Here is a 15,706-nt window from a genome sequence, read left to right as displayed (position 1 = left end):
TTGTCTTTAATATAACAATTTTATGGCAGTTTATTGGCGCATGCAATGAATGCTATGATTGAGCGACAACACTCGTAAGCAGTGTACCTGCAGTAAGATCATGCAGACGACAAGTGACGTAATTTTCATAAGCGTGTGATTTTATGGCAGTTTGTTGAATTAATAACGCACAACTGTTAATATTTTGTTCGATTCTCAAATGAGCATTATTCAATTTGTAATCGGAAACACCATACATGCCATATGTCCCAGATTGTCCGGGATTGTCCCTGAAATGAAGAACGCGTCCCGCAGTCCCAAAAATCTGTCAAATGTCCCGGATTTTACTAAATCCATATATACCTTATCTAAGGCTTAAATGCACCTCGAATCACTGTGTTCCCACTAATCAGCAGCGTCTCTATGGCAATGCCTACCCGAAAAGGTGACTACGCTACGTGTCAAAATCAATCAATTAACAGGGGTTCTGTCATCATATTGATTGTCTCACGTTCGCAGTCAAAATGAAAAGGCGGCATTGTTTAATTTGGTTGTTAATTTTCTTTAATATACTGATTTTATGGCAGTTTGTTGGCGCACTCTTTGAATGAGCAACAACACTCGTAAGCAGTGTACCTGCAGTAAGATCATGCAGACAACAAGTGACGTAATTTTCATACCGTATACGTGCTGTAAATATTTTGTTTGATTCTAAAATGAGCATTATTCAATTTGTAATCCGAAACACGCTTCTGAATGTTAATGCTTATGCAACATTAACAAATTCTAGCATCAGATAAACAGAGCTTTATCCTTTCTCTCAATAATAAGCGCGCGAAAATTATGCAGACATGTAGAACGTCGCATGGAAAGTGTGGGTGTATTTTGTGTTGTATAAAAAATTGAACATCATGTCAGGAGATTTACGTGTGTTCAGTGGAAAAAACCTGCCCCGATTGGACGTTATTTCATCACATCTTTAAATAGTAACAAATGCTCTACAAAGTTTTTATGCGGCCGTGGATACGCACACGTGTTTCCTGCAGATATGTGACATGTACACCAAAGGTAATTTGGTGCTCTTTTTACCATGAAAAACACGTGGCTGGTATCTAGTAACAGAAGAAGTAATGTTGAATTTGATGTTAATAGATCTTGTGTATTTTGGATAGTCTTTCGAACTTAGTAATTTACGATGTGAAAAAAATGCGTATCAAAAATGCATATATGTCTATATATATCGCTATATGCATACATGCCCTGGAAAATCGGCAAAAGTCCCGGAAAATTGAGCTCAATGTCACGGAATTGGTCTGAAAATGTATCGCATGTATGAATCCTATAGATGCTATCTTACAACAGTTTTCAATATATTGGATGTAACACACTGTGTCTAGGGTCACTGTCAGTTTGCTTGTATATGTAGGTAACATTGGTGGTTGTTGTTTGTATTCAGTGTTAAACATATTTATGAGAAAAGGTTTTAAACTTGCTTAATACAAAGATCAAGTTACAATCTTGTTTATGCGCATGACACGTTTTTTTGGCTCTAATTACATCATCGTGTATAATTCAACTAAAAAATAAAATTGACAGGGAAGATTTAAAATTCATTAACACAAAATTCAAACCATGAGTTGCAAAATACAAATATTTCAATTAAGAATTTAATACCTTTTTTATTTTATTACATAGATGTATGAACGGATGGAAAATTATGCCTAATTTGCATAAACTTTAAGGCGTTTTCGATTTCATCTTTGTTAAAATGGCACTGTATTTCAAGTTATTGAAAAGCAGTTGCAAAAATCTCTGCATAAAAGACAGGTTTTCTTGCACTGTGAACCATATCTTAAAGTGGCCTTTTCACGCTTTGGCAAATTGACAAAAATGAAAAAAGTTGTTTCACATTCCCAAATTTTCGTTTTAGTTATGATATTTGTGAGGAAACAGAAAAACTAAACATTTACCATGATCTAATATACATTTGATTCATCTTTTGATGATTTAAAAACCTGAAAATTATAATTTTGTGAAACTACGAAGATTGCTATTATAAAGTATAAAATATGTCCGTCATACATATTCAGCAGGATGGTTGAGCGGTCTAATTGGTTTTTACTCCAGGACTCCAGGGGTCACTGGTTCGAGCCCTGCTGAGGTTTACTTTTTTTATTTCTTTATTTTATTCTTGATTTTTTACTGGAGCTTCTTAGATCCAATGTTTACATTTATCAATTTAAAGCATTTACCAGTAATGACAAACTTCAAAATATGCCAAAATCTGTGAAAAGGCCCCTTTAATATTAAAAAATAAATCATTGAATGGGTCTGAATTCGGTGCCAAAATTTCACGTTGCATGAAACGTAACCATGTAAATGAATGCGTTACATAATTTTGGCCAAGAACACAGGCTTATTAAATACAGTAATTTAGATGCTTTTCACATTGCCATAAGCAGCATTAAAAACTGTCTCTTATGCGCTAGGTGAAATTCTTACAAAAAATTAACTTAAAAAAAAGTTATTTGAAGAAGAACCTTGCTTGTTTACAACAATTAACGTAATATTGTGAACCCCACAAAGTTACGGGATCCTGCACCCTGTTACTGTTAGCACCAAAAAATGTCGTTGTTTCATTATTTAAGAATAAAATTCAGCGCTATTAACATTTTCACAATACAATTACTTCAATTGGCCACCTGTTAATGAACAATTAGTATGTTCACGAATATTTATGAGTTGATTGCAATATTTAATGATCAGGGAATGAAACATGGGTTACAAGAGCAGATTATTTGATCAAAATTCAGCTTTATTGTGGAAATGCTTAAAGTTGTAGTTATAAATGCTTAACGTTGTAGTTCTTATTAAATACAGAAACTGTTGTTTTGTGATACAAAAACATCAACTTCAATATATAAAATATAAATATTGTTTTACTGTTCTACATTATATTGATTGCGTTTGATCAGCAGCTGTTAGGTAATGTAATTGTAAGAATATCACTGAACATATTAGCTGTTTTTTACCACAGTCTGCTGTGCATAAATCACTTATTCTTGTCATCAGATGATTCAATGTTAACAAAAATCATGTTGTTGACATAGTTCATGTACATGTGTGGGTGTGTCATTCACTAACCAGTTATTGTGTGGCTTTCAGTTAGCAAGCTTTTTATATGCAAGATGTAAAAAGAAAATATTATATCAAAAAGAGTTATATATACATATGGCTACATGTATTCACTAGAATTGTTTCCAACTGGGGCAGTCTATTGTATGATTGAAGAATTAAAAGTTGCATGACCGTATTGGATATGAGATGGACATGGTACTAATGTTGATAACCTTGTTAACTTTGATGCAAATTAGGAAAAGCAGGGATTATGGTGTCAAATGTTGGCTCTCTAGTTAAGAGCTATCAGGCTTTTTAGCTTGTGTTTTTTGTTATTTTAAAATGGATAACATTATATATTTATTTATTTTTCATTTTTAACTAATCTGTGCACTAAGTGCTCATGATGAGCTATTGTGGTCAGCCTGTGTCCGGTGTCTGTCATTGTGCATCATTTATCGTGTATCATGCATCAGCAACCTTTAGCTTGTTACCTCGCTTGAGTAACACGTTTTGTCCAATCTTGTTGTAACTTGGTCAGAATGTAATAATCTTGACAATATCTAGGCTTGTTTGAATCTTTGATTCACCTGCTTAAAAAAAAGAGGTAACCAGGAAAAAACCTTGTTATCACTCTAGATGCCTTACTAATGACTCTATTATAATGAAAAGGGTCGGAATATTTATCTTCATTTTATAGAGGCCAGTTCATATCTGGTCCAAAAGCTAGGTCACCAGCTTAATTAATATATAAACCTTGTTATCACTCTAGAAGCCACATTTATGACTCAATCTTGATAAAGCATGTTCTAATGTTTATGTTGACAATATCTGGGCTCTTTGAATCTGGTCACTTGTGTCCAACACCATTTCAAATCTTTGAAAACCTTAACTTCTTTAGAGGAAACATATATGAGTCAATCTGAATGTGTTTTCATACCTAGGCTGAGTTTGACTTTGCGTCAATGCCATAAAAAACGAGGTCACCTGGTTAAATTTTAGAAAAGAATTGTTACCGCTGTTGAAGCCGAATTTATCACTCAATCTTTATGTTATTTGGTCAGAATTTTTATCTTGATAATATGAATAATTAATTGTGGTCAAGCGGTGTGAAATCTAGAGCACCAGGTCAAGTCTTTAACAATTTTACAATGAACTTGGGTGAGTGCTGAACAGCCATTATGACTATGTTGTTTTTTAACTAAATGTAAGGCTCTTTTATGCATTACAATTCAATGTGGTATTTTATAAATTTCACTTGTTATTTCTTTTCAACCACACTAGTTTCTTTATTTATTATGTTTATTACAATGTTGTTATACCGGTATTGTATTGATGGAAATATGTGCAGTAATATTAGTCAAAATTTATTTAATGCAGTTAAGGTAGAAACTCTAGAACAATAAATTAATATTTTACACCGATCTTTCATCTTTTCCACAACTTTAAATCACTATCCTGAAAGTTAATTTTTCAAGGAAAATAAGTGTTATTTGTGTGTTATTCACATTGGAAAGATGTTTCTGTTCCTGTGTGCTTTTTTCCCCCGCCAAATGCCGAGGGATGTAAAATTGGTCCTTTCTGTCCATCAGTCCATCTGTCTCAAGGTTATATCTCAGAAACTATATAAGATATCAACATGAAACTTCATAGGTGTATCAATAAGGAGAAGTGCCATGCACAAGAACCATAACCACTTTCTTTAACCCTTTCCCACTCAGAAGCAAAGTGAAAATGGCAATGTGCAAACAGCAAACAACCAGACGAGTCTGTGAGTAACACACAGTCTGTTCAGGTTTGATGCTGTTTGCTGCTCATCAGTATGTAAGGGTTGGAAGTGAAGCCTTTAAAATTTGAATTAGTAAAAAGGTCTTTAATTAAATACAACTTTCTGAGGGACTACAAATGCGTCAAAATACATATTTAAGTGGTAAAGGGTTAGTAAGAGTTATTGCCCTTTTTGGTGTATGATGAATTTTTTCAGGGCTATATCTCAGGTACCATGCAAGATTTCAACATGAAATTTCATGGGTGAATTGATATAAAGACAAGTGCCATACTGTAGAACCGTATCCCTTCACTTTCTTAAGTTATTGCCATTAGTTGTTTATGTATGATGGAACTTTTCAGGGCTATATTTCAGATATGATACAACATTTCAACATGAAACTTCATGGGTGTGCAAAATCAATGGGAAGATGTGCCATGCACAAGAACCATAACCCTGCACTTTCTTAACTAATTCATAAAAACAATTACCCTACACTTCATTATTACCTATTAATTGTGACCATACACTGAATAATTCTACTGTATCATGGGATTTGCACTGTTCCATAAACAATGTTTATTTGGCAGCGGCTGTCATTTCAATAAATTTGCTTGGTTGGGGAAAGCCATTGTTTCATAACTGCATTTATCCTGCGTGAATCTATCATAAATGTTTAGTTTATACATCAGATTTGCACAAAACCATATAATGACGATGTGATGACCTTGTTTTATTTCCCTTACACCTGTGATATAGTTGTGTCTGCTGAAATTGTCTTTCATGCCTCATTCTGTTAGCGCCAGTCTTGCACCCGGCCCCATCTCTCAACCAGCATGTGGTAAGGCTGTCTTATACCCGACCCAGCTACATAGCTTCTGTGGTGATTGAGGTTATGAAATTATGTTAACGACCAATCTCCCCCTACGTCTTCATGTAGTGTACTTGTCAGTGACTGTCATACTGTAAAGTGCAACTAGTACTGGGTAAACAAGCTGACTCTAGAAAAGTATATGTACGTCAACTGACAGCCTTGACAAAAATTCTGTAGAAAATTAAAAAACCCTTCTCCTCCTTACCCTGAGCGCTGTCTGTTTTCAGCGTTCACTCCCTGTCCCAGCCGGACGTGAGCCGGGTGGCAGGCGAGGTACACGAGCGGGTCCAGCAGCAGAAACAACAAAGGGCACTGCTCCTTGGCATCAACCAGGAGCTCGCAGAGCAGGTCAAACGCAAGTCCAGACAGTACGCAGGTATGCATTGTAAAAAAAGTCTTTATATCTATGTTTATTGTTATCTGATGTGGTTCTTTGTGATGAACTAGTATATTTATAAGTTATCTATTATTGAGTCAATTTTGTATAAAATTGTTTGTCAATCTATTTCCAAATAAATGTAAATAATATATTCTTCAATAATGTATTATAATAATGTTCTGATTTTAGATGAATTGCCTGGTATTTACTGCACTGACATTTCTTCAGTTTGTCATGTTTGTATTATTCTGTGGTATTCAACTGTTGTTCGTGTTTGTTCACATAAATACTTTTTGGCAGCACACATTTGCAATCAGGGTTACTTTAAAAACTTGAAGTCTTAACTTCCTCAGTTCTGATGTTGCAAGTTTTTACAGTGAGCGTTTCAAGTCTTGACCTTTTTAGACTTAAAATTTTAAGTATACATTTAAGGTTTGTTTAATGTCAGTCCTATATCAACATTTCCCTGTATTATGCCTATTTTGGCACTTCCATGGCTATTATTTAGGAAGTCTTGGAGTCAAACCTTGGAGCAAATTACACCCAAACGTCCTCAGTTGAATTTAGGACTCATTATACATTCATGTATACAGGAGTGATAATTAATTAATGTGTTTGAATGTGTATGTACCTCTATGACACATGTAATGTAAGTTAATGAATGAGATGCATATATTTAATTTTACTTTTATGATGTAAGTTATTTATGTTTCAAGATATGAATGTTGTACTGTAGGCAATGATACATGTCCATTGTGAAGTAAAAGTATGTACCATACTGACTTTAGCTAGGTAGATTTCTGCTAACTTGCTATATGGTTGTGTGTTTTCTTTTCTAGTCTTACATTTCATAGAATTTGAGTATTCATCTGCTAATCATCATCATCATAATCATCATAAAAAATTTCTTTATAATATCGAAAACTAATCATCATAAAAAATTTCTTTATAATATCGAAAACTTCATCCACACACTAAGAATATCTTATTAATTTATAACATCATCATAATTGTAATTATCAATATACATGTACACCCTCATATAAATAATTATTTTGGTTTAATACTGTTTTGGTTTGACACTATTTTTCTGCAAAATCATGAGATTCATTTGATGCAGTTTTGTTGCTTAAACCTGTTGGGGTTTTACTGTTTAAGACAATAAAATAATCATTTTATTAGTTTGCCTTGAGGTGATTGGCACGGAAAGGTAACTATAGTGTTGCCGGTTGTTGAATCTTGTGATACTTAATTACTGGGTGTATAACAGCTAATGGCACCTTCATTTTGTAGAGTTTGATTTGGCCACTGAATAAGAATTTACTTCATCTAATGATGAAATAGTGTTTAATGCACATTATCAGTGAACACTAAGAAGTGTGTTATGGTTTTGAAACTAAACCTAATTTCTAGTAACAACAATCAAATTTTTATGTCCCCCACTATAGTAGTGGGGGACATATTGTTTTTGCCCTGTCTGTCTGTTGGTCTGTTGGTCCATTGGTCTGTCTGTCTGTTTGCGCCAACTTTAACATTTTGCAATAACTTTTGCTTCATTGAAGATAGCAACTTCATATTTGGCATGCATGTGTATCTCATGAAGCTGCACATTTTGAGTGGTAAAAGGTCAAGGTCATCCTTTAAGGTCAGAGGTCAAATATATGTGACCAAAATCGCTCATTTTATGAATACTTTTGCAATATTGAAGATAGCAACTTGATATTTGGCATGCATGTGTATCTCATGGAGCTGCACATTTTGAGTGGTGAAAGGTCAAGGTCAACCTTCAAGGTAAGAGGTCAAATATATGTGGCCCAAATCGCTTATTTTATAAATACTTTTGCAAAATTGAAGATAGCAACTTGATATTTGGCATGGATGTGCATCTCATGGAGCTGCACATTTTGAGTGGTGAAAGGTCAAGGTCAAGGTCATCCTTCAAGGTCAGAGCTCAAATATATGTGGCCGAAATCGCTTATTTTATGAATACTTTTGCAATATTGAAGATAGCAACTTGATATTTGGCATGCATGTGAATCTCATAGAGCTGCACATTTTGATTGGTGAAAGGTCAAGGTCAAGGTCATCCTTCACAAGGTCAAGGTCATCCTACAAGGTCAAACGTCATATAGGGGGACATTGTGTTTCACAAACACATCTTGTTAAAATAATGATTTTGAAATGTTGTATGTATTTTCATATGCAATTAATTACTAGTGTATACAAATATCTTTCAATTGTTTTTGTGTCACCTTAATTAAAATGTGAACTCTTGCTCTTCTGTTTCAAATATATTAACACAATTCTTCGTACCATTCTCTTTTCTAGATTGCTGTGTTAGTTGAATTAAAAATTTCAACAAATGTTTTCACAGAATTTTTCATTTTAACTCCTTTACTATATTTGTGAATTCATATCGCTTAAATGGCTTAAAACTATGATTCTTACCTTTTTTGGTAAGACTAAATATGTAGTGTTTTTAGCTCACCTGAGCGATAGCTCGAGGTGAGCTATTGTGATCACTCAGCGTCCGGCGTCCGTCCGTCCGTCTGTCCGTCCGTATACAAATTTGTAAACATCTTCTTCTACTAAACCATTGAGCCAATTTCAACTAAATTTCATGTGGAGCATCCCTAGGTCATGGGACAAAAGAATTGTTAAAAAAATTTGATCACATAACCAAGATGGCCGCCATGACCATATATGGTAAAAACCTTAAAAAATCTTCTTGTCAGAAACCGCTCATCAGATTTTCAAAAAATTTCACAGGGATGACCTTTGAGGGCTCCCCTGAAAAAGTTGTTCAAAGAAATTTGATTCGTCAAAAAACATGGCCGCAGGAGCTCGTTGAACTTTGCATGTTTATTCGTTTTTGCCTATTTTGTGAAAACTTTCAAAAATCTTCCACATTTTTTGTCCGATCCTTTCCAAATTTGCACAGTGTCTTTATATCAATGAGGACACAAACCCTACAAAAAATGAGCATTATTGGTCCATGAAGTACAGAATTACCTCCCCTTGAATTGAGAAAATGGTGTTTATGCAATAAAGTCCAAATTTTTCATCCAATTCTTTCCAAACTTGTAAGGATTTAGCATGGTTCAAACAAGGGAAACAACTACGGTTTATGCATGTTCTTTTTATTACAGATTTGCCTCCCTTTAATTCATTCAAAATCTCATTTTACAGCAGAGATTCCAAATCTGACCTGTAAATGAGCCCCATATTTACTGCTGGTGCTATGTTACCTTTTCCCATTTGATCATTCTTAAGTATTGGTCTTGTAATGCTGCTACTGCTACTGCTACTGCTCCTGCTACTACTACTACTACTACTACTACTACTACTACTACTATATTACTTCTACTACTACTACTACTACTTCTACTACTACTACCACTACTACTACTACTACTACTACTACTACTACTACTACTACTACTACTACTACTACTACTACTACTACTACTAGTACTACTACTACTAGTACTACTACCACCACCACCACCACCACCACCACCACCACGTCTACTATTACTACTTCTACTACTACTACTGCCACTACTACTACTACTTTTACCACTACTACTACTACTACTACTACCACTACTACTACTACTACTACTACTACTACTACTACTTCTACTACTACTTCTACTACTACTACTACTACTACTACTACTTCTACTACTACTACTACTACTACTACTACTACTACTACTACAACTACTATTACTACTACTACTACTACTACTACTACTACTACTACTACTACTACTACTACTACTACTACTACTACACCACCACCACCACCACCACCACCATTCACAGTGACAAAAAACGTATTCACACAATGGCTGCTACTACAACTTATAGCCCATATAGGGGGGCATGCATGTTTTACAAACAGCCCTTGTTTCTATGGGATTTTAACCACAACTGTTCATGTTTATCTCCGACACATATTTTAAGGTCACCTGTCATGAAGTGACACAGTGAGCTTATGTGATCGTGTGATGTCCGGCGTCCGTTGTGCGTGCCTGCGTGTGTCCGTGCGTCCGTCCGTCAACAATTTGTTTGTGTAGACAGTAGAGGTCACAGTTTGCATCCAATCTTGATGAAATTTGGTCAAAATGTTTATCTTGATGAAATCCGGTTTGGGATTGTATTTGGGTCATCTGGGGTCAAAAACAAGGTCACTAGGTCAAATAATAGAACAACCTTCTGTAAACAATAGAGGTCACAGTTTTCATCCAATCTTTATGAAATTTGGTCAGAATGTTTATCTTGATGAAATCTGGGTTGGGATTTTATTTGGGTCATCTGGGGTCAAAAACTAGGTCACTAGGTCAAATAATAGAAAAACCTTGTGTAGACATTAGAGATCACAGTTTTCATCCAACCTTTATGAAATTTGGTCAGAATTCTTGATGAAATCTGGGTGGGATTGTATTTGGGTCATCTGGGGTAAAAATCTAGGTCAAATAAATAGAAAAACCTTGTGTTGACAATAGAGGTCACAGTTTTCATCCAATGGTCAGAATGTTTATCTTGATGAAATCTGGATTGGGATTGTATTTGGGTCATCTAGAGTCAGGAACTAGGTCACTAGGTCAAATCATAGAAAAACATTGTGTAGACAATAGAGGTCATAGTTTTCATCTGATCTTAATGAGTCAGGTGAGCGATTCAGGGCCATCATGGCCCTCTTGTTGCATGTTGTATTTTAAAGATATTCTGTATTATCAATTGTTTATAAAAAAAAACATACAAACTTTAATCCTCTTTGGAAGTAAATTAATTCAGTACAGCAACAGTATAATATTTCTCAATTGATAATGTGCTATTGAGCTTAAAGCCAGCTAGGTTTTTAGTTTATTCAGAATGATACATAATGATTTACAATGTTTGAAGATTTATTCAAGATTCTAAGACAATAGTTACAAACTTTGATAGTTCAAAGTAACTAACAGTTACATAACTATGGTTATAATCCAACATAATCATCAGTACAGTACTAATCTTTGCTAGTTATTTAAACAGAAACAGATACATTGACAGATTAGAATGCATAATTGTTAATTCTGTGTGATTCTAAGTTCTGAATGACTAATTTCAGCTGAGAGAAGGAAGACATGGTCTGGCTCAAATAACAAACCAGAAGAGGACGTTAGTGCTAATCATGCAGAGACTGATGATGAACAACATGGTGGAGATAGCAACAACAACTCTTTCCTGTCTTCTGACACTGGCAAATATACAAGCCCAAAGAACAGCAATGACCTCCAAGATAGATACAACCCTAGGAATTACCAACAAGAAAAAGGTTACACACAAGCTGGGCGGTATCAAGGGGACGAAGACTTTTCAGTGGATGATGAACAATACAGTGGCCAGTACAGTGAGGACTCTTATTCTAAAGGAGACAACTCTTATTTAAGAGGCAAAGCTTATTTCAAGGAGGATAACTCATACACAATGGGAGGGAATTCCAGTGGGTATCCAGATATGTACAATTCTACCTCATATTCTGAACAGCCAAACTTCAAAATTTAACAGCTATTTGTGGAAATTTTTTATTTTAATTATGCAATTTCATATGTTTTGATTGGGATTTTATTGTTGATTATAAAATATTATACTGTTTTTGTAAAATATGCATTTTATTATGAAAATGTGCTTCCAGAAAAGGAAATTTCTTTAAGAAGAAATTGGATACACTTTTATGACCTTTTAAAATATCTTAGTCAGGTTGGCATGTAAAAAAAAAAATTCATTTAAGAGTTAAGAGTAAGTCACAATTAGTTGTGCTTAGACTGACATTATAACTGTACACAATTTTACATGAATGCATTGCTAGCTGTGTGATGTTTTAATTTTAGTTCTTTAATATCATATAATATAGTTGACTCGAAAATTCTAGAAAGTAGCCTTCGTTTATATGGTGGGTAAATGTAATTAATATTTGTATTCATATAAAGAAACATAATCTTTTGTAAATGAAATGTGTCTTGCAAAATTTGACCTGCATCATGCAAAATTGGGTCTTACTACATGTGTGACCAGAGAATCTCCAGCCCAGACCAGTCAGGAGCAAACCTGTACGCTTATGAGACCACGTTCATGACTATACCTGACAGCGTAGCTCCTCACCAGACTGGGCAATTCAGCAGAATGATCTGTAGCTAGGCTTGGCACATATGACATGGCTTATTTTGGTCATGACACATTTGATTTTGTTATTGCAGTATGATGCTGAATTAAGTGTATACTTTTTTGCTTTTTGTCAATGCATTCCATAGTTGTATACCGGTATTTTCAAAATATTTTCTATTTTATAACCTTGCAATATTTCCCTTTTAATATTTGTTTACGAACAGTAGGAAATGCTGACTAATATAATAGCTATAGTTTTGTGAGTCTTTTATAATTTATTAGATGCAAAGTAAAGTGTACATGCTATCAACATGATATTTCTTTTAATAAATAACTGTTATTATATTTAAGTTCAATATATATTTCTGTGTTATTGTTCTATACTTGTTTTATTACATTGAAATCAAAAGCAAAACGTACAGATATTTTTTAAGAACTCACTTTTAATATTATAATAATGCATTATAGTTATTATTTGTATGATTATCGAGGGTTAAACAAGAAAACTTTGTATGTAATACGGGAAGGCTCTGAAGGTACATGTATTTCACACTCAACTGTCAAATTACCCAGATAATGTATTCCCAATCCATCTGTGTTTGTTATTGGGTGATGTGGTTTGAACATAGTGCAATACATGGCTAGCAATACAATGTGTGGGATCTAGCTTATTGGTCAGTGTTCACAAACATATCTTGTACATGACAACGATTGTAAAAATGTTTTGCTACTGTCCATTCACATATCTAACTAACCAACAAAAATCATTTGCTTATAAGAGTTTCTTCATTACTCTATTTCAATTTTAATTGTTACATTTTAATAAGAATTATAAACTTGTCTGTTTTGTTTTTATAATCTTTAAAAAAATATTGTTATTGTTTTTTTTAAAGATGTTGGGCTTATTTAGAAAAATGTCACGTAAACATGTCGGGGGAAACAATGTATAATTCATAAGAAGCTAAGCAAATGCATACACATGCCTATTTTTCTAATTAGTTTATGACATATCATTGTTTGTAGTTGCCACGGTTGAATTAATGCTGGTCCTGTAGACTCACAGAATCTGACTGATGGATCTGTTAAATAATATTTTTTCTTCATTTTAAATGAAAGTTGTAAAAAGTTTTTATTATTTCATTCTCTAAATCATCATTTTATACCACTATCATAAAAAAAACATCTTCATTTTTTCATCATCGTGAACAGACTAGTTAGTGTTTTTTGTATCTATGTTTCAAACAGCTGTGATGTGTTGAACAAAATCATGATCATCATCATGAGCAGGGGAATCATTGATTACACCAACAACAGCATCTTTACATCAGCATCATTTTTTGAGATATCATCTATATATAGCCATTTCTTTTTGTAGTAGACATACCTGTAGGTGGATTATTGGAAGTTGTGCATTTTTACATCTTTTAAGTATTTAATATATCTATGCAAGCTGTGTGATTATTAACATTTAAGGTTATGATATTATTACATTAATATTTAGATTGTAATGTAACTTGTTTGTATCATTCAAAGTATATTTACATATGATTTTATTAATAAAATTTATGTCAATATTGATTTTGTACAATGTTTTATGTGGATATATTAGTTGTTTCGCCATGTACATCATTTGACTGGTACGCATGTATTCATCTGTATCTTGATCAAATACAAGACATAAACTTACTTCTGACTTGAGTTGTTACGTGATATGTAAATGGTCATTTTCTGAACAATGCTGCTAGCACTCCTGAAACAGTTGTAATTACATCTCTTTGTGTGCAACATGTGTTTAACAAATCACAACAGGTACTTTTTCCAATACCACAATGTCTTTTTTGCACAAAATACAGTTACATACAATGTTTAATCCAAGAATGAAATACAAAATGTCTACACCAAAGCGCTGACGGCCTAAGGTTGTGTGCTGTGTTAACAAAGTGTACTGTAGCAACGCATTTTGTTGTTTACACAACAGAAGTAGTTTGCCCTTTTGACAACACCACAGTGTTTAAGTGGTAAATTTACAGCGTAACACACCCTATATTTTGGTTGTGCCCAGTAAATCCTCATTGAGACAATTTAACAATCATGACCAGCATCGTCGTCATCATCGTCATTGTCATAATTCGACTTCATTATATATCATTATAAAAATAATCATCTTCATTTTTATTATCACAATACAATTCATCATCGTCATATCTTCATCGTCATCACCATCACAATAACACAAGCCAATTGGAGCCTTTTCAGATTGTTATGCCCCTCTTCGAAGAAGAAGTGGTATACTTCACATGTGCATTTGCCTTGGACAGTAGATGGCCCCTATTTAAATTGGGGTCACTAGGTCAAAGGTCAAGGTCACTATCACACTAAGTGTTAAAATCATTTTTGATCAATAACTCATCAACCAATAAACAAATTGGCTTGATACTTCATATGTGCAATCAGCCTTGGACATTAGATGACCCCTATTGAAATTGGGGTCACTAGGTCAAAGGTCAATGTCACTATCACACTAAGTGTGAAATTCGTTTCCGATAAATCAGCAAATTGACTGATTTGCTTGATACTTCACATGTGCATTGGCCTTTGGCATTTGATGACACCTATTGATGTCATCTAGGTGACGGTCACTAGTGTGAAAATCACTAGGTGACGGTCACTAGTGTGAAAATCATTTCTGATCAATAACTCGTCAACCAATCGACGGATTGGTTCGATACTTCCCATGTGCATTGGCCTTGGACAGTAGATGAACCCCATTGACATTGGGGTCACTAGGTCAAAGGTCAAGGTCACTATCATACTAAGTGTGAAAATCGTTTCCGATCAATAACTTGTCAATGAATTGACAGATTGGCTTGATACTTCATATGTGTATTGGCCTTGGGCAGTAGATGACCCCTATCGAAATTGGGGTCACTAGATCAAAGGTCAAGGTCACTGTCACAATAAGTGTGAAAATTGTCTCCTTTCAATAACTAGTCAACGAATTGACCAATTGGCTTGATACTTCACATGTGCATTGGCCTTGGGACAGTTGATGACCCCTATTGAAATTCGGATCACTAGTTCAAAGACCTGTTTGAGGGGGGGGGGGCATATGTCTTCGACTGCGGAACACTTATTTATATTGGTCAATACTGATTCGTTTCGATGTGGATATATCTGGAATGAAATATTAGTTAAACGCTCATAATGGTCATACCATGATGACGTGTTTTTCGTGTTTTATATGCTCATAATGGTCATACCATGATACTTAAACGATTACGGTGAAGATGATTATGACCATACAATAATAGTTATACCGGTTATAATAATGAAGACCATGGAATACTTGTGGTTATAGCATTAAAATGTTGCTGTTGATGATGCTAAATAAAATAAGGAAGTGTTCCCTTTGTTGTTGCTGTTGATGATGATG

The 15,706-nt window shown here is 34.2% G+C and overlaps 1 protein-coding gene across 8 annotated transcripts in view; it reads left to right on the top strand.

Annotated features, from left to right (window-relative positions):
* Window positions 1–13,912, top strand: part of LOC127837513 (uncharacterized) — an 81,269-nt gene extending 67,357 nt beyond the window's left edge. For 6 of the 8 annotated variants that reach the window (XM_052364681.1, XM_052364691.1, XM_052364715.1 and 3 more), the window contains 2 exons: window positions 5,966–6,114; window positions 11,237–13,912. In XM_052364681.1, the coding sequence (XP_052220641.1) occupies window positions 5,966–6,114; window positions 11,237–11,673 (586 nt within the window). In that variant the 3' untranslated portion in view covers window positions 11,674–13,912. Of the gene's footprint in view, window positions 1–5,965; window positions 6,115–6,853; window positions 6,884–11,236 lie in introns of all 8 variants that reach the window. The other 2 variants (XM_052364724.1, XM_052364699.1) reach the window with 2 other exon arrangements.
* Window positions 13,913–15,706: the final 1,794 nt, after the last annotated feature.

Source organism: Dreissena polymorpha, chromosome 1 (assembly GCF_020536995.1).
Source record: "Dreissena polymorpha isolate Duluth1 chromosome 1, UMN_Dpol_1.0, whole genome shotgun sequence".
Taxonomy (NCBI): Eukaryota; Metazoa; Mollusca; class Bivalvia; order Myida; family Dreissenidae; genus Dreissena; species Dreissena polymorpha.
The sequence above is the reverse complement of the archived record's forward strand: the minus strand, read 5'-3'. Positions and strand labels throughout refer to the sequence as shown.